This window comes from Ovis aries, chromosome 18, assembly GCF_016772045.2.
Source record: "Ovis aries strain OAR_USU_Benz2616 breed Rambouillet chromosome 18, ARS-UI_Ramb_v3.0, whole genome shotgun sequence".
Lineage (NCBI taxonomy): Eukaryota > Metazoa > Chordata > Mammalia > Artiodactyla > Bovidae > Ovis > Ovis aries.
Genome location: NC_056071.1, coordinates 26306291 through 26326718, shown reverse-complemented (window position 1 = coordinate 26326718; position 20428 = coordinate 26306291). Strand labels below are relative to the sequence as shown.

The window sequence follows — 20428 nt, the reverse complement described above, 5'->3', positions numbered from 1 at the left end:
TTGCTGCTTCCACCTTAGTTTTAGTGAGATGTCTGGCCCAGGGGAGTGAGCCTGCATGAGGCTCAGCAGCTGAGACCTTACCTCAGACACTGTGATTTGTGTAGTTTGAGGATTGAGGTGAAGTAAGGAGGCTGATTTTAAAGAAGTGACCTTTTAAAGAAATGTGTAGTGTATACATTTGTACATATTTGCTATTTATCATTAAGTGCTTTGTTAGAAAAGCAGCATGGTTTTTCATACATTTTATTATTTAGAAATTGAAAAGATTTTCTGAAATCTTTTTTTTTGAAAATCAAATAGTGGTTTAGTGAGGAGAATGAATAATAAGAAACTCCACAAAACTGATACATTAATTACCCATTCAGGTTCCTTCAGTGAGTTGATTATTTTCTTTATTTATATCATCTAAAGGAAGAATGATTTTGGTTTTGTTAGGAATTTGATGAATTTGCCTATATATGATAGTTCAGAATGTGACTTCTTAGATGTTCTGCTCAAAGCAGATGTAATCAAGATGACATTTTTTTGGTACCAGCAATCTTCAGCTCCTTAACTCTTGTCATTATCATTCCTCTTTCCTCTTTTTTTTTTTTTTTGGCTCTGTGAAGATAATATAACTACAGTGGTTTATAACTTCATGTTTCAAGTGTTTAGCTGCAGATTCTTTTACATTATAGGTTACTATGAGCCATTGCAGATCCTGCTATTGCAGTTCCCTGTACTATACAGTAGGTCCTTGTTTATTTTATATATAATGGTATGTCTCTTTTAATCCCTGTATATATGCCCAAGAGTGGGGTTGCAGGATCATGCGGTAGCTCTGTTTTTTAGGGTGATGTATGTTTGTTAAATTTTTATTAGAGTATAATTGCTTTACAATGTGTTACTTTCTGTTGTATAGCACAGTGTCTCAGCTAGACAGACACATATATCCCTTTTTTGGATTTCCTTCCCATTTAAGTCACCACAGAGCATTGAGTAGGGTTCCCTGTGCTATATAATGGATTCTCATTAGTTATCTACTTTATATCAATCTACATAGTATCAATAGTGTATCTATGTCAGTCCTAATCCCCCACTTCGTCCCACCCCCACCCCCCTTTGCTGTGCATAGGTTTGTTTTCTATATCTTTGTTTCTGTTTCTGCTTTGTGAGTAAATTAATTCGGATCATTTTTCTAGATTGGGCATACAAGTCATACTATATGATGTTTTTCTCTGACCTCACTGTATGACAGTCTGGGTTTATGCAAGTATCTCCCTCTCACAATTATTGTTTGTAGATTTTTTTGATGATGGCCATTCTGACAGGTGTGAGGTGATACCTCATTGTAGTTTTGATTTGCATTTCTCTTAACAATTAGTGAGGTTGAGCATCTTTTCATGTGTCTGTTGCCCATCTGTATGTCTTCTGCCTGTTTTTCGATTGGATTTTTTTTTTTTTTTAATATTGAGTTGCATGAGTTGTTTGTATGTTTTAGAAATTAAGCCCTTGTACATTCTTTCTCAGTTTGTAAGTTGTCTCTCTTTGTTTAAGGAAAAACTTATAAATTTTGAGTTAATGTTAGAGAAAAGTTGTAAAAATACTAGAGTTGTATCTTTCATTCTACTCACCCTCCATTTCCCATAACTGTAACTGGAGAACATCTATCAAGGATAAGAAGTTTACATCAATCCAATAATAACTAAATGACAGACCGCATTTGAGCTTTATTAGTTCATTCTTTTTCTCTTCCAGGATTCCACTTTGCGTTTAGTTGTTACTTCTTTTTGATGTCTTTGAATCTGTAACAGATCCTCAGTTTTCCCTCAGTTAATGACTTTTTGGAAAGAACTGATTATTTTTTAGACTGCCCTTTAGTTTGGTTTTGCTTCCCTGGTAACTCAGTTGGTAAAGAATCCCCCTGCAATGCAGGAGACCCTGGTTCTATTCCTGGGTTGGAAAGATCCCCTGGAGAGGGGATAGGCTACTCACTCCAGTATTCTTGGGCTTCCCTAGTGGCTCAGCTGGTAAAGAAGCCCTCTACATTGTGGGAGACCTGGGTTCAATCCCAGATTGGGAAGATCCCCTGGAGAAGGGAAATGGCTACCCTCTCCAGTATTCTGGCCTGGAGAATTCCTTAGGCTGTATAGTCCACGGGGTCACAAAGAGTTGGACACAACTGAGTGACTTTAATGTTCTTAGGTTTCTGTTGTGTTTTCATCACTGGGATGAGACGGTGCATTTTTGGCAAGAATAGTATAAAATGCTTGATATCATGTTGTACACCATGCCAAGGAGTTCATAATGTGATATATCTTACTGTTGGTAATGTTTACTTTGGTTACGATGATGTTCTCTCCTGGAAAGCTATTATATTTCTAATTTATAAATATTTTGGAGGAGAGGGTTTGAGGCTGTGCTAGTCATGTTAATCCTCAAGCACTCACCCACCAGTTTTATCCTCTCTGGGTGATCTTCATCTGCAGCAATTGGTGGAGTTTGCTTGAAGGTAATTCTCTAGCCCCCTTTCCTTCCACATTTTTTTTTTCTTTCTTTCTTTTTTTTTTCACATTTGTTAATTGAAGTTCCATTATTAACAAAGAGCTGTCCCTTTCCCATTTTCATATTTGATTATATCATATGGGATTCATGGGTTATTTTATGGGTTAAAAATCAATTGTTATCATTATTTTATTGCTCGTTAATTCCAAATTTGTCCTCTCGAAACTCTTTCCTGCTGATTCCTGTGTTCTCTTGACAAATTCCCATAACTTTTTGAGCAGTCCTTTCATTTCTAATGTTGCATGATACTCCAGGTTTATCCTGAATTTTCTCTGACCCAACCCTGCAGCCAACCCCTTCTCTAAGAAATTCTAGTTTGTTTTATTAAAGACCAGTATGTGCTAGCCGTGCTCATTGCTGTTGGGCTTTTTGTGCTGCTAGGCTCTCAGCAGACAGCTGGGAAGTAGGGGGGTGTGTGGCTCTATAGGACTCTGTTTCTCTGTACCTGTCTACATGTGTATTTAAACCATGGGTTTATACTGATACTTCAGAGTCTGGTCTCACATCATACAGTTCAATTTATTCTCCCTCCTTTTCTTACTTATAGCAATAGAAACCCACCTCTCATTATCTTCAGTGCATTTATTCACTCCTAGTGACACAAAGCAGTATACTTTTTTTACTCATCCCTCCCTGTAGGACTTGAGTGTGTGGAGGATAATGTACCATAAAGCAGGACTGGTGCACAGAGAACACTCAGAAATACCAGTCCCCCATCTCTGCGGCCCCTTTCCCTTCCCTTTCTATCTGGAAAAAGTTTGAAAGGTCTTTTATCCATCTTCAGTCACTAGAAAATGTCAACCTAAGACGTTTTATTGCTAATAACTGGAAAGCAGTGATTTTTGGGGAGTGTCTGTAACTATCCCTTCGTGTTCCTATAATGGTTAATGGTGACTTACTTAGCTGATATTCTTTCACTTGGATCTCAAGACAGCAGCAAATAGGCAATTTATCTGTAAACTTACTTAAACTTTGATCAACCAAAAAAATTCTAGGTCCACTTACATCTTTTTTCTAGCTCTCAATATTTTTTAATCATATCCATCTCATCAAACAGTATCTGATGTCTCCTAAATTCTCAGCCAAGGAGTATACACAGCAAAGTATTAGAAAATTTAGCTGGAGTTGGAATAGCAGAGCGTTGGTTGCTTCGTTACTTTCACTTGAGGCTGAGAGGTTCAGTTGCTGTGGGTTACTTGGATCGTTATTTTTAGTTCTTACGCTTTAGCCAGTTCTTATCTTGTGTTTGTGAGATTTGCTGAATTCTTGATGCTCTTCATTTGACTTCAGATGTATCTTTTTTATTATCTCTTAAACAGGACATCTCTGTTTTGAAAGTTTGTATAACAGCCCTTCAGATCAATCCAAATGTATATTTTCCCCACTTTTTAGCACATACTCTAGTCTCTTTTTACTTCATTTGTGTAGCAATGATCACATTTGAAATTAAATGTTTAACTGAAGGTCAAAGGGGCTTCCCTGGTGGCTCAGCAGTAAAGAACCTGCATGCAGGGTAGGAGACACGGGTTCCATCCCTGGTACGAGAAGATCCCTTGGAGGAGGGCCTGGCTACCCACTCCAGTGTGCTTGCCTGGATAATTCCAAGGACAGAGGAACCTGGCAGGCTACAGTCCATGGGGTCACAAAGAGTTGGACTCGACTGAACAACAACAAGAAAAGGTCAAAGAGGGATGGGGGCATCTGTTTTATTCACTAAAACTTAGGCTGTACTTCATAAGTTTCTGGCTCACCTTATCTCAATAGGTGATCTTGCTTTCTATTTTTGTTTTGGATGGAAGGCAAAAAAAAAAGAGACAGAAACCCAGAACTTCATAGGGGAGGAAAATTCAGAAACAGTTGAGTGCAGCAGCTCTGCTCAGAGAAGAAAAAGCCCAGCAGGAGCCACCGGAGTGCGACTGCTCTGTTTACTGTCTGGTTTTCCTATTGAGGACCACGGTCGTCAGCAAAGAAAGCTCAGTGTGCTTTATTTAAGAGATGGCCCTGAATAATCTATTTTAAATACATGTTTGATATGTAAAGGTCCAACAGTTTAAAAATACATGAAAATTGTGTTCTTTTATGATATCTTGACTTTCCTGTTTTGTCATCTTTTCTGGACAGCTGTTCAGTCTCTCAGCTGTGTCCAACTCTTTGCGACCCCACGGACTGCAGCACTCCAGACTTCCCTGTCCTTCACTATCAAGTGACATTGTTGTGTGAGTTCCTTGCTGGCTGTTCCTTCTCAAGTCCCTGTGGTTCTTCCTTTTTCCCCTTAGAGTACTCATGTTGCACAGGGCCAGCTTAGTGCTTTGGTAATTGGAGCTTTCCCCTTGGGTTCAGAACTACTTTGTAGATTACTCCTAGATTCTTATCTAGGCCAGATCTCCTGTATCCACCAGCCTACTGCCTATCTCTCTGCTTCAGTATTCCACAGGCACCTCAACTTAAAGGCGACTAAAACTGAATTCGTCATCTCTTCTGCTGGTTTTTTCATGCAGCTGTCCAATTCAGAAGCCTCTCACCATCATCTTTAGCTCCTCTTCCTTCACTTCCACTTTCTAATTGGTCTCCCTGCCTCAACTCTGTCTTCCATGTCACAGTGTCAGAATGGCTCCTTAGTATCTTTCCACTGAGTTCACTGTTGCTAGCCTGACATTACAAGGCCTTTGGTGTCCTGCTTCAGGGGCTCTTTTACCCGCATGACAGCAGCGCTGTGTGCAGCAGCAGTAGCAGCCTGTTGACATGCTGATTCCTCTCTGGAACCATCTTTCCCCACTTCCTTTCCTGGTCATCCTTCAAGCCGAAACTCAAATGTTGCTTTCTTGGGGACTCAGTCTCCTATCTTCTCAGCAGGCCTTGTCCTCTCCACCTGCTGTGGCACTCGTATGCACCATTTATCTAGTGTTCTAAACCTTCTCCTTGAGCCCCTCAGGAAGAGAGGGTTCTATTCTTGACCTCCGTAGCACTTAGCATCAAAGTCTGGATTGAATAAATGAATGGATTGTTTTAAAATTACAGCCATAAGGAGGTAGGTTTTGACTGGTTGTATGTCTACTTAATGTTAAGGAGTTAAGACTTTTCCTATATTTGGGGAACACTGACTTTTACTTTAGTCCATCCTGGATTTGGTCTTCTCCCAGATATAGGTTGTCATGATCTGTGGCTCAGATCATGAACTCCTTATTGCAAAATTTAGACTTAAATTGAAGAGAGTAGGGAAAACCACTGGACCAGTCAGGTATGACCTAAATCAAATCCGTTATGATTATACAGTGGAAGTGACAAATAGACTCAAGGGGTTAGATCTGATAGACAGAGTGCCTAAAGAACTTTGGACAGAGATTTGTGACATTGTATAGAAGGCAGTGATCAAAACCATCCCCAAGAAAAAGAAATGCAAAAAAGGCAAAATGGTTGTCTGAGAAGGCCTTACAAATAGCCAAGAAAAGAAGAGACGCAAAAGGCAAAGGCGAAAGGGAAAGATATACCCATCTGAATGCAGAGTTCCATAGAATAGCCAGGAGAGATAAGAAAGCCTTCCTATGTGAACAATGCAAAGAAATAGAAGAAAACAATAGAATGGGAAAGACTAGAGATCTCTTAAGAAAATTAGAGATACTCAGGGAACATTCATGCAACGATGGGCACAATAAAGGATGGAGACGGTATGGACCTAACAAAAGCAGAAGTTATTAAGAAGTGGTGAACACATAGAAGAACTATACAAAAAAGATCTTAATGACCCAGATAACCACGATGGTGTGCTCACTCACCTAGAACCAGACGTCCTGGAGTGCGAAGTCAAGTGGGCCTTAAGAAACCTCACTATGAACAAAGCGAGTGAAGGCGATGAAATTCCAGTTGAGCTATTTCAGATCCTAAAAGATGACGCTGTTACAGTGCTACACTCAATGTGCCAGCAAATTTGGAAAACTCAGCAGTCACAACAGTACTGGAAAAGGTCAGTTTTCTTTCCAGTCCCAAAGAAGGGCAATACCAAAGAATGTTCAAACTAACACAGTTGCACTCATTTCACATGCTAGGAAAGGTAAAGCTAAAAGGTAAAGCTGAAAATCCTTCAAGCTAGGCTTCAGTAGTACGTGAACCGAGAACTTCCAGATATACAAGCTGGATTTAGAAAAGGCAGAGGAATCAAACCAGAGATCAAATTGCCAACATCTGTTGGATCATAGAAAAAGCCAGTGAATTCCAGAAGAACATCTACTTCTGTTTCATTGACTATGCTAAAACCTTTGACTGTGTAGATTGCAACAAACTGGAAAATTCTTCAAGAGATGGGAATACTAGACCACCTGACCTGCCTCCTGAGAAACCTGTATGCAAGTCAAGAAGCAACATTTAGAGATAGACAAAGAACTGGTTCCAAATTGGGAAAGGGGTATATCAAGGCTGTATATTGTCACCCTGCTTATGTACCTTATAGCAGAGTACATCATGTGAAATGTGAGACTGGATGAAGCTCAGGCTGGAATCAAGATTGCCGGGAGAAATATCAATAACTTCAGATATGCAGATGACACCACCCTTATGGCAGAAAGCAAAGAGGAACTAAAGAGCCTCTTGATGAAGGTGAAAGAGGGGAGTGAAAAAGCTGGCTTAAAACTAAACATTCAAAAAACTAAGATGGCATCCAGTCCCATCACTTCATGGCAAATAGATGGGGAAACAATGGAAACAGCAACAGACTTTATTTTCTTCGGCTCTGAAATCACTGCGGATGGTGATTGTAGCCATGAAGCTAAAAGACACTTCCTCCTTGGAAGAAAAGCTATGATAAACCTAGACAGTGTGTTAAAAAGCAGAGACATTGCTTTACCAAGAGGTCTGTATAGTCAAAGATATAGTTTTTAAAGTAGTCAAGTATGGATGTGAGAGTTGGACCATAAAGAAGGCAGAGAGCTTAAGAATTGATGCTTTTGAACTTTGGTATTGGAGAAGACTTGAGAGTACCTTGGATGACGAGATCAAACCAGTCCATCCTAAAGGAAATCAACTCTGAATATTCATCGGAAGGACTGATTGCTGAAGCTCCCAATACTCTGGCTACCTGATGTGAAGAGCTGACTCATTGGAAAAGACCCTGATACTGGGAAGGATTGAAGGCAGAAGGAGAAGGGGCCGACAGAGGATAAGATGGTTGGATGGCATCACTGACTTGATGGACATGAGTTTGAGCATCCTCTGGGAGTTGGTGAAGGACAGGGAAGCCTGGTGTACTGCAGTCCTTAGGATCGCAGAGTCAGACACGACTTAGTGATTGACCAACAACAGATACAGGTTCTCCTGTCCATTCTTGTAACTTCCTGTCTTTCCACCACTTGGAATCTGCTGAAAGGACAGTGAAGCTGCCTAAAATTAGGATCTGAAGTTTTGGCAGGGAGCCCTTCACAGTTGGTAATCTGAGTAGTATCTTTGCCAGCTGGAGCTTAGAACAAAGACACCAAACAAACTCTTTGCACTTTCTGAAATGCAGCTTTTTGCTCCTTCAGAAATTGGGATTCTGGTCAGTGGATGCTGATTTTAAAGTTGTGTGTAGAACTCAGCCCAGTGGCCAAGAGTGTTGCTGTTCTTGATGCCCACACTGGTTACCTAATTAATGAATTTGCAGCCTGTTTGGAATTGGAATTACAGTCTAGTAGGATTTTGGAGCTAGACAGGGCTTTCTCCTTGAGTTGATGTATCCCATTCCTTAAATGGGGAACACTAAAGTTACTTACATATTTAATGGCAGACTTGGGCTCTGATCTTGGTGTTCGTGGCCTCTTCAGTTTCTGTTGAACAGCATATTTCAGAATTACAGGGGTGATAGTGCTGGAATCATTCTTATTGGAGCAACACTTTGTTACTTGTGGTCTCCCCACAAGCCTGAATATTTGGGGAATGAGACTTTACCAGAAAATCCTTGTGCAACTTACACAATTATGCGGGGTTTTTTTTTCCAGTAAGAAAAATGATGAGTTGTAAGCAATTTTATAATAAGGATGATGTTTTTAAATTACTTGAGTAAGTAGTAGATGAACTTAGCAGAACACTATTAAGTGAGAAGTGCTCACAGTGAAAATAAATTTTCCTGCCTGCCTGCCCCAGTTTCTTTTTCTCTACCCCAGAGGAGAAAATCCTGGAGTGGAGAAAATCCCCTTCCTTCTTTTTCTAAAGTATCAAAATTTCTGAAGTACCAAATTTAATAGTACTAAAAATGCTTTATTTCCGTTTTAGCCTTCATAAAACTGAGTGACTTCCTTTAAGAATCTGCTCTCCCTACCCCTCAGCATTTTATGGTCAAATAGAGCAAAGTTGAAAGAATTACCGTGAGGACTTGAATCTGGTCGACTAAGAGTCTACCGCTGTGCTTCACTGCATTGTATTCTCACAAATCTGTGTGCTCATCCACTCGCCCCTCAGGGCCTTGAAGTCCTCATAAAATCTGCCTAGTTAGACAGCAGTGGATAGTTTCGTTGCTTTTGCCAGTGACAGAAGCCAGAGGCCTGAGAGTGGAGAGGCGTGGCATGGTCTGTGGTTTAAACTAGGATGCTTGTGTATGCCTCTGTGTGTTTAAAACGCTAAGGATGAGCCGGGCATAACCACTTATGTTACAGATGTCATTGGTTTAGTGTGTAGGCTAAGCATCTAACTGGACATCGTTTTTCATATTTCATTCTCTGTTGGCCCCTGTCTTGTTCATTGGTCTCCCTCTGGTGAATTGAGCTAATAAAGCTGTGTTCGGCTTAATCAGAGAAGTGAGCTGCTGTTGCCCATTCTGGGGAACCCACTGAGTTGGTTGAGATGTGTGCTTTTCTGAAGAAGCATACTAATTTTGATTAAAATACTGAGAACCATTGTTTTAGAATTCTTATTTTTCCCCTTATGTAAAATAATCTAAATTTCTCTTATTGTACTCCTCTTATTGTACTTCCCCTAGAAGCTTGTACATTAAGACCTTATTGTATAAACCCCTTTCTAACAGTAATTTTTATCAGTAACATAAAGTAATCTTCTTAAATATTACTTGATTTTTCCTAAAAGCAAAGTTAAAAATAGATATTTGAAGTTCAAAGTAGGATCTAATGAATGTGTCTTAAAATATTTTGGCAATTTATTCTGATTGGTAATGGAGAAAGAAAAGGAAAAAAAAAAAAAACCTAATGAAGAGATATCACCCATAGTCCCCTCACTTTGAAGATGATCGTGTTAACATTCTGTATATCCTTTTATATATCCTTTGTTTTCCTATTCATGTTTAAACTTTGCTCTGCTTGAAAGTGATCATGTTAAAAATGAGGGTAACAGAATACAAGCTGTTTCAGAATCTTTTTCTCCCTTCACATTAAATGAATTTTCTCATTTGATTTATATTCTTTTACAAAATGAAAAGCTATGTGGCCATTCAAACTATACGCAGGACAATAAATTTTCATTCCAAAGGTTGTTATGGAGGTTCTCTCCTGGTATAAGATCACTTTCAGTTTGCCCTTGTTAGGAAAGGATTTAAAAGTAGTGCTGCTGATTAAAGAAGTGGATTCAGGCATGATGAGCTTAGAGCCATGCAAGCAATTCTTATTTTTCATAAGTCAGCTAAGCTTGGACAAACTGGCAGTTGCAGATTATTTTTATCATGTGTAATTTAGTAGGACTCTTTCTGTTTACCAGAATTACTCCTATCATCACTGTGTCACATTGATGGAGGAATTTTTTTTAAATATATGGATCTTGGTCATTTAAAAAAAAAAAAAAAACAGCTTTGTTTCCAGTAGAGGTCTCATTAAAAAGAGGTTTTGCTGCACTTGACTGCAAGATTGAAACAAAGCATTAGTGGACAGTTCTTATCTATGGGAGGGAACAGAGGGATCCTTTCTCTCCCTCTCTTGTTCATCTGGCAGGAAAGTTAATCTAGTGGCTCTGAATTTAGGGAGGTGGGCTTTCTTTATAGGGATTCATTTTCTCAAGGGGCATTAATGTTCGATTTAATTTGCTGTGGAAAGAAGTGGGCCCACAGCCCCATGGTGGATACCTTCTCATGATGCTCATGCCAGCAGTGTGCTCGGAAAGCTCACCTGTGGCACAGATGGTGATAACACTGGGCGACAGCGATGGCCGGGCAGTGTCATGCTCAGCGTTCCCCCTTCCACCCTACCTTTGGGTGACTCTGGAAAGCCTTTAGACAAATTGTAAATGTCTATATATGTTCAGCAACCCCAGCTGCAGAGAATGATAGCATTAAAAGAGATTGAATTACTTTAAACTTCCAAGAGCAATGAACCCAGTTTATAAGAAATTTACTCTAAATTCCTTAGTGCCCATCCTGTAGATAGTGATTTATTTCCCTCTTCAGTAAAAGCTCTGACAGAAGAACCTGAGTTATACGGACATTTGAGCAGCAGCATCTCTGGGCGCTCGCATCACTTACTTTACCCAGGGATTCTTTTGAGAGGGGTGGAATTGTTTGTTCTTTTGGTATGGGCTTGTGTGCATGATATGTATGCTAGAAAAGCCCCACCCTTTTTTTTTTTCCTTCAGAGTAATAAACAAAACTTGAAGATAATTCTGCAGTAAAATGAAACTAGGTTGAGCAGTAGTGTTTCATCTGATACTGAAGCAACCACTGACCAAACCTGTCAAATGGTCTTATCTGTTATCCTGTAATATGTATTTTATAATTACTGAGTTCAGAGGTATTTGTCGTTTCCTTTCTTTGCACAATGTAAGGAAAGCTTTTAAATGTTTTATGTTGTTAGATACTTTAAAAATGCTGTTCTAACTTCTGTCACTGTTAAGTTGCAGAATTAGCGTGAATACGGATTTCAGCTGGGCTGAAGTGAGTGTAGAGTGGCGTTTGTCCAAATTAAGTTAAAACAAAGGAAGTTCCTGTGTGTACTTTCCTGTCTCTTACAACAAAAACAGAAGCAAGCAAAAAACTTCTGTAATTACTAAGCGCTCTTCAGAGTACCTAATATTAAAAGTATGGATTTTGGTATTTTACTGTGCTAAATTGTTTGCTAGAGGTTCTCATCTACTTTATGAAAGACATTCTCTTAAAAGATAATTGTTTTTCTTTTCCTCTGTCAGAACACAACAATGGAGGAAACAGCTATATGGGAACAACACACGGTGACACTTCACAGGGTGAGTTCTGTTGAGTAAATAATCTCTGTGTAACTCAGGATCCTGGCAGTTTCTGAAAACAATAGAGGAAAGCCAGATGTCAGGAAGCCAGAAGAAAGGGGAAGAACTTTTCTATAATCCTTTGTTTAAAATCAGAGTTGCAATAAATTCTTGATTAAGGTCAAAAGTGAGCATGATTACTTTTTCATATATCCTTTTGGTTGTTATTTGTATTTTGCTGTTTTCAGTCATGACTTAAGTGGTTTATATTTTAAATTTTGAGTGATCAGATAAAAGACACCGTATGCTGGGGTAAACGTGTGAACTGTCTCAGTGTTTCTGAGTATATAAGTACATATTGTAAGCTTGGGGTTTAAAATTGAACAAGGTCATGCAAGTAATAAAATCTTAAAAGATATTCCTTGTTTTGAAACATGTAGAACCAAGCTGTTGCTTAAGCAATTGCAGATGGTCAGAGAGCAAATTACAGTGATCTGGGTAAGAGTAAGAACTTTGTGGTACTTCCCTGGAGGTTGAGTGGTTAAGACTCTGCACTTCCACTGCAGAGGGCATGGGTTCACTCCCTGGTCAGGGAACTTAAGATACCACATGCCATGTGGCTGTAGAACTAGATGGAAAATGCTGAAATGAGGATTAAGTAAATGATGCTTTAAAATACTTACGTTAAAAGAAAAAAGAGCTTTGTCTGAAATGAACCTGTTTGGAATTTGCATTCTAGCACTGCCTGCTTCCCTTTAGAAATGAGCACATGTGGTCCAACTCACTTCTAAAACTTTGGTTTCCACAGGTGTAAAATGTGGCTGATGCCGCCTAATAGTACTTGGCATAAAGTCATGCTGCCCATAGGTCTCCCTTTTCCTCCCTCTGAAGAGAGCTGATTGCTGATTCCCCTTCTCCCTGGAGAATGTGCAGAAAGAAATGAGAGAACAGACAGACGTCTTACACATGCTGTTTCTACTCGCTGTGTCCATTACTAGCAAGTTAGAGGGAAAATCATGTTCCTAAACCGCGATCTTGTGAATCTTTGAATCTGCACATGATAGGCAACGGGTAAATTCAGTTCAATTCAGTTGCTCAGTCATGTCTGACTCTTTGTGACCCCATGGATTGCAGCACGCCAGGCTTCCCTGTCCATCACCAACTCCTGGAGCTAACTCAAACTCACGTCCATCGTATTGGTAATACCATCCAACCATTTCATCCTCTGTCAGTGCCTTCTCCTCCCGCTTTCAATCTTTCCCAGCATCAGGGTCTTTTCCATTGAGTTGGTTCTTCACATCAGTGGCCAAAATATTGGAGTTTCAGCTTCAGCATCAGTCCTTCCAATGAATATTTGGGACTGATTTCCTTTAGAATGGGCTGGTTGGATCTCCTTGCAGTCCTAGGGACCCTAACAGTTCAAAAGCCTCCGTTCTTTGGTCAGCTTTCTTTATAGCCCAAGTCTCACATCCATACATGACTACTGGAAAAACTGTAGCTTTGACTATATGGACCTTTGTTGATAAAGTAGTGTCTCTGCTTTTTAATATGCTGTCTAGGATGGTCATAGCTTTTCTTTCCAAGGAGCAAGCGTCTTAATTTCATGGCTGCAGTCTCCATCTGCAGTGATTTTGCAGCCCAAGAAAATAGTCTCTCCCTGTTTCCATTGTTTCCCCATCTATTTATTTGTCGTGAAGTGATGGGGACCAGATGCCATGATCTTAGTTTTCTGAATGTTCAAACTACTGCACAACTGCACTCATCTCACATGCTAGCAAAGTAATGCTCAAAATTCTCCATGCCAGGCTTCAGCAGTATGTGAACTATGAACTTCCAGATGTTCAAGCTGGATTTAGAAGAGGCAGAGGAACCAGAGATCAAATTGCCAACATCCAGTGGATCATCAAAAAAGCAAGAGTTATCAGAAAAACATCTACTTTTGTTTTATTGACTATGCCAAAGCCTTTGACTATGTGGATCACAACAAACTGGAAAATTCTTCGAGATGGGAATATCAGACCACCTGACCTGCTTCCTGAGAAATCTTGTATGCAGGTCAAGAAGCAACAGTTAGAATTGGACATGGAACATCAGACTGGTTCTAAATTGGGAAAGGAGTATGTCAAGGCTGTATATTGTCACCCTGCTTGTTTAACTTACATGCAGAGTACGTCATGCGAAATGCCAGGCTGGATGAAGCATAAGCTGGAATCAAGATTGCTGGGAGAATTATCAATAACCTCAGATACACAGATGACATCACCCTTATGACAGAAAGTGAAGAAGAACTAAAGAGCATTTTGATGAAAGTGAAAGAGGAGAGTGAAAAAGTTGGCTTAAAACTCAAGATTCAGAAAACTAAAATCATGGCATCCGGTCCCATCACTTCATGGGTGAATTAATTGTTCAGAAAAGAAACTGATTTCAGATAAAATACACTCAATTTTTTGTGTGTCTCCCTAAATAGTAAAAAAAAAAAAAATCCTAATACTAACCTTAACTTTATAGAGCTAAGATATGGCCTGAATTTGTTTGAAATATCCTGATAACATGTTTAAATCAGATTAAACATATATCATCATGCCTTATAAATAGTCAATTGTCTAGTGTTTATAGAATAATTTGATACTATTTTATCATATTTCATTAATTTCCTTAATACTTTGTTTTTGTTGATATTATTTACACACATTAAAATTCATTGTTAACGTACAGTTCTGAGTCTGCCAAACGCATTTAGCCCTGTGACAGTCACATAACCACCACTGCAGACCATGTAGAACAGTCTAGTCACCCTGAGGTTCTCCCACGTGCAACTTGTAGTCAGCTCCAAGCCCTTACCTTCAGCGCTTAGCAACCACGGGTGTTTTCTATTCTGTACACTGGCCTTTTCCAGAGTGTCATGAGAGGAACTCATATAGTATATAGTCTTATGAGACTGGCTTCTTACACTTAACCCAATGCACTTGAGATTTCTCTGTGATAGACTTGTATCAGTAGTAGTTAGTTCCTTCTTATTGCTGAGTAGCATTTCATTATATGAATATAGAATAATTCACTTATTCATTGTTCAGCCTGGGTACCTTTGTAATTATGAATAAATCTGCTCTGGTATACAGGTTTTTGTATGCTCATACCTTTTCCTTTCTTCTGGGTAAATTCCTGGGAATGCAGTGTTTTTGGTTTTATGGTAAGTGAATGTTTAACTTTTATAAGGAGCTGTCATACTTTCTGTACTATTTTGCATCTCAGCCAGCAGCTCATAAGAGCTCCAGTTACTTTGTATCCTCACAAACAGTTGATTGTATCAGGGCTGGGGTGTTGTTTTCCTCCTTATTATCTGTTCTAATAGGTGTGTTGTGGTATGTCATTGTGGTTTTAGTTTGTAGTTCTCTAAAGACTAATGATGTTGAATATCTGTTTATGTGCTTATTTGTCATTTATATATCCATCTTGTTTAGGGCTTCCTTGATAGCTCAGTTGGTAAAGAATCTGCCTGCAGTGCAGGAGAGCCCAGCTCGATTCCTGGGTCAGGAAGGTCTGCTAGAGAAGGGGTAGGCTACCCACTCCAGTATTCTTTGGTAAAATGTGTTCACATATTTTGCCTATTTTTAATTAAATTATTTGTTTTCTTGTACTGACCTTAAACAAATGTTATTTCTCCAGCAAAAGTGGGTTTGCTGGGAATCAACAAAGAATTGCAGTTGAGGGTCTGCAACCATGATGAGACAATGCAGGACCTCAGCATACGGTGGAAAAGGGCACTGTTTTATGGAGGGGAAAAGGAAGTTGGGAGGGCTGAAGTAAACAGTGAGTCCACCGGAGGAATGGAGAGCCCAGGGTATTGTGGTTGTTCACTGGCTGAGTTGTGACAGTTTGTCACAGTGGAGCTCCTGGCACGCAGGAAGAGGAAGTCAGTCTTATTCCTGCTGGGCTCTGCTAATAACACAGTGCACAAGCGCATCCCCTCCTGGCCACCTAACTCTATTTTCATTGAGGTTTCTGCGTATTAATTTTTATACTTACTGTTTTTTTAAATTGTGGTAAAATACACATAACAGGATTTACCATCTGTTCAGTTCCCTTTTTTTCCCAGTTCCTTTGTCCATTTTTTAATTGGGGTTTTATTTGTTGAATTGTAGGAGTTTTTCTATATTCTGGTCATGAATCCCTTATCAGTAGATATATGACTTTTAAATTTTTTTTCCATTTCATGGATTACCTTTGCATTCTGTTGACTGTGTCCCTTGGTGCACAGAAGTTGTTACTGAGTTTTGAAAGATATTTGAGAATTCTGCCAAACCCGAGGTCCTGATTATTATTCCTGTTATTTTCTTCTGGAAGTTTTTTTTTTTTTTTAATTAAATTTTGTATGTATTATAAAATAAGGGCAAGGGATTTTGTTTTTTTTTAATACAGATGTCCACTTTTTTGAACAACCACTTATGAAAAGGTTATTCTTTCTTCATTTAATTGCTTTCTACCTTTGTCAAAAATCAATGACTGGGACTCTCCTGGGGGTGCAGTGTTTGAGATTTGGCCTTCCAGTGCAGAGTGTGCAGGTTCAATCCCTGGTTGGGAAACTAAGATCCCACGTGCCTCACAGCCAAAAAGCCCAAACATAGAACGGTAACAGATGCAATAAAGACTTTAAAAGTTGTCCACATCAAAAACAATCTTTAAAAAAAAATCCATCACCATGTATGTGTGGGTCTTTCCCTAGTCTGTTCTATTGAGCTGGTGTCTATCCTTTTGCTTATTATATCTGCCTTGATAATTGTACTTTATATTAAGTGTGGAAATCAGGTAGTGTGACTCTTCCAAATGTACTATTATTTTTAAATTATTTTAACTAATTCCTTTGCCTTGCTATATAAATCTTAGAATGTTTGTCAAATTACAAAAAAGTCTGCTAGGGTTCTCATTGGGATTGCATTGAATCTGCAGATCCATTTGGGGAGAAATGGTATCTTAACAGTATTGAGTATTCCTCAACAGTATAAATTATGGATGTAGTATGTCTCCATTTACCTTAATACTGTTTTGTGGTTTTCAGCATACAGATTCTATACACACTTTGTTAAGATTTCTTGACAAGCATATTTTATGTTTCCTCATGCTGTGGTAAACAGTGGTTTTTAAATTTCAGTTTTTGATTACATATTAATATGTAGAAATACAGTTGATTTCTGTTTATTTTAATAGTGAACTTGAAACTTCTAAACTTAGAAGTTCTAGGAACTTTCATGGTAGATTTCTTTTGCATTTTTCTTTGTGGGCAGTCATTTGTGAATAGAGGCAGTTTTAGTTCATCTTTTTAGATGTATAAGCTGTTCATTTCTTTTTCTTGCCTGACTGTACTAGCTAGGACTTCCAAGATATTGTTGAACAGGTACTGTGAGCAGGCATCTTTTTCAGCCTTGTGTGTGGATGTTGGCAGTAAGGTTTTTGTAGATGCCTTTTATGAGGTTAAAGAAGTGGCCTTGTGTTTCTATTTTGCTATTTAATAGGTTGAGGAAGTGCTGTTTTATACTTGCTTTGCTAAAAGCCCCTTTTTTTTAAAGTCATGAGTAGATTTTGGATTTTTGCCCATGCTTTTTTCCTAAGTATTGATGGAGGTTATCATTAAATTGATTTAAGTTATCACTCTAAAGTTTTCAGTCTGTTGATATGTTCAGTTTCTTGCCTTTTGGAGTTGAACAGCCTTCCATTCCAAGGATGAATTCCGCCTAGTTGTGATGTGTTGCTTATTTTATATATGGCTGGATTGATTTGCTGATGTTCTGTGGAGACACTTGTTTCTGCAGTCATGAATGATACTGGTTAGTTAGTACTTTCTCCTTGTGTGTGTACTGGTTTAGGTTATTGGCTAGTACTTTTTTCTCTTGTGTGTACTGATTTAGGATATTGGTTAGTACTTTCTTCTCGTGTGTGTACTGGTTTAGGATATTGGCTAGTACTTTTTCCTTGTGTGTGTGCTGGTTTAGGAGTGAGGAAGGCTGCCTGTCTCCTTGCTATGTTCCCTGGCAGACTGTGCAGCTGAAGTTCTCTCGACGGAGTGTAGCTGTCTGGTTCTGGAGTTTTCTTCATGAAAAAGCTTTCAACTAAACATTTGTTTTCTTTGATTTTGTATAGGACTCTTCAGGTTATATGTTTCCTCTTTGTTAGCTTTTCGAGATTTTTTTTTTTTTTTGTAGCTTTGGTAGTTTGTACCTTTCAAAGTATTTGTTCCTTTTATTTGAATTATCAAGTTTATAGACATAAAGTTATAACACTCCCTTATTTTAATGTCTTAGGATCTATAATATTTTCAGTTTTGATATTGGTAATCTGTGCCTTCTCATTTTTTGGTCAGTCTGGCTATAGGTTTAAACAATTTTATTGATTTTTCAAAATACCTGCTTTTCTTTTTAGTGATATTTTTAAATTTTCCGCTTTGTATTTCACTGGTTTCTGCTCTTATTTTAATATTTCTTCTACTTATATTGGGTTTAAGTTACTGTTCTTTTTATAATTTCTTAAGGTAGAAGCTAGATCATCTGAGACCATAGGGTATAATTTAACCACATACCACATTACATTTTTTTCCCCTAATACCTTTTTAGTTTTTAAATAAGTAAAATAAAATAAAACACTTAAATTAGCTAAAGTATGTTTCTCCTTTTGTACTGTTCTGCCAGGTTTTCTCAGTTTTGGGCAAATGCTAGTTTATTTTCTACAGATCTGTCTCATTGGCTTAGGCCAAGAAGGAAAAGATTCTGAATGGTGAAGAAACAAGAGTCTGATTTTCTGAATGTGTTAATTTAAAAGTGTCCCACCAGCTCTTCATGGAAGTGATGGTCCTCAGGCAAAGGTCTGGAACTCCCGTCTGGAAAGATCAGTGTGGATTCCCTTCTCTCACTCTTCCTGGGCTTCAGATTTCTTTTGCTTTAAGGAGGGTACCAGCCGAGAAAAATGTCATTAAAAGATAACTTGGAAAAAAAAAAAAAAAGATAACTTGGAGAGAAGATGAGTGTGTATAATTCACAATTTTTTGGTTTTCAAAGACGTTTACTGTTGTGCTGGGAACACAGAGCTGTGTGCCTCTGGGCCTCATCAGAGAGAGACTAGGACAGAATGGAAATCCTCAGCAACTATCCCTCCAGGAAGCGTTTTTGAAGGTTTTTAAAAATAGACCTGTCACTGTAAGACTTAACACCAAAGCATAATTCAGTTGACTTCATTCTCTGAGGCTGCAGAACTGTCTTCCAGATGTCTTTTCTTTGGTTTTCTGAGTTGATCCAGAATAAAATATGGACTTTCTAGAGCACTGTCAGCAAACTTTTACTGTGAAGAGCCAGCTAATAAATAACTTCAGGCCTTGCAGGCCATGCATCTCTGTCACAGCTACTTTATGGTTGCAGAAGCAACCATGGAGAGTAGGTTAACAGATGGGTGTCGCTCTGTTCCAGGAGAGCTTTATTTACCCAGTGGCAGCTAGCTGGATTTAGCCCACAGGCCATGGTCTGCTGACCACTGGTGGAGAGCAGTAGCCCTCTAGGTTTATTGTAAAGAAGAGTAACTGGATCATCCCCACTCCTCAAAATCTGGATTCTTTCGGTCTGGGATGGAACCCCTCATGTGTATGTTTAAAACCACATGTTTGAAAGGGAGGGCTGTGGCCTCTAGCATCACATATTTAAGAAACACTGACAAAGGAATGAGACAGTCATTCTCCTAGAGGTGAGCCAAGTGAACTTTTGGAACAGTAGTGTGAAGGAGATAATTTGAGACTGTATGCTTTTGGCAGTAACCTGGAGTTATAGACACTGTGTCTTGACAGATAAAGGCAAATCCATATTCTTTGACATCCAACGTCAGTTACGTGAAAAGCGAAGATAGCTTTTTCAAAAGAATAAAAATCCTGTGGATTAAGCTACCATTTTCTGCTGTTTACTGTCCAGAATAATATATGATATGCTTCTGTATTCCCTCATTCTTCTGTTTGCATCTTCAGAGGAAACTCTCTTCTGAGAATACTAGAAACCACTGAAACCTATTCATTCTTCAAAGCTGAGTAATTTAACTCCACTGTATGCCAAGCACTGTTGTAGTTCTGGGAAGTTTATCAGAAAAGGAATAGGCAGCATTCCTTGCATCATGGATTTTTTTTATCCTCAGTGATAGATGAATATATACCCCAGGTGGTTGTTTATCCCAACTCCTCTTGCATTACCCTTTTAGTGCTTGGTGTACTTAGTTATGCCCAGTGAAGCTTAATTTCCTAGGAGGCCTATATAGTCAACACAATCGCTTTTCAGAGATAAAATAGTAGCATTGCCCAGTAGCAATATAATAAAAACCATAATGTAATTATAATTTTCCTATTCTTAATGTTGAAAAATGTAAACTGTGTGTGAATTGATTTTATAATAGATATTTAATTCATTGTATACAAAATATTGTCATTTTCAACATGTAATTAATATTTAAAAATTGATATACTATACTTTGCTTTTTCTCTTCCATACTGAGTCTTAGAAAACCGAAATTACACATCGTGCAATTTCAGCACATTTCAGGTAAGAATAGCCACATTTTGGGTGCTTAGTAGTCGTGTATATAATGGCTATAGTATTGGCAGGTGCAGGGTCTGTCGCTTGAGATGGTAGTGCATCCAGGTGGCCCTGTGTCCCACCCTTCCCTCCCATGACGTACCCATGGCTTTCTTTACTTTGAGATGTTCTCCCTTAGAAAACACATATATGTTTAAAGTTCTTTGAGA

General features: G+C 38.7%; 1 protein-coding gene across 22 annotated transcripts in view; it reads left to right on the top strand.

The window, feature by feature from the left end:
• The window catches only part of TJP1 (tight junction protein 1), a 263264-nt gene that overhangs the window by 166136 nt on the left and 76700 nt on the right, over nucleotides 1-20428 (top strand). For 21 of the 22 annotated variants that reach the window (XM_042235170.2, XM_060401399.1, XM_042235169.2 and 18 more), the window contains one exon: nucleotides 11629-11685. In XM_042235170.2, the coding sequence (XP_042091104.1) occupies nucleotides 11629-11685 (57 nt within the window). Of the gene's footprint in view, nucleotides 1-11628; nucleotides 11686-13469; nucleotides 20226-20428 lie in introns of all 22 variants that reach the window. The other variant, XM_060401404.1, reaches the window with a different exon arrangement.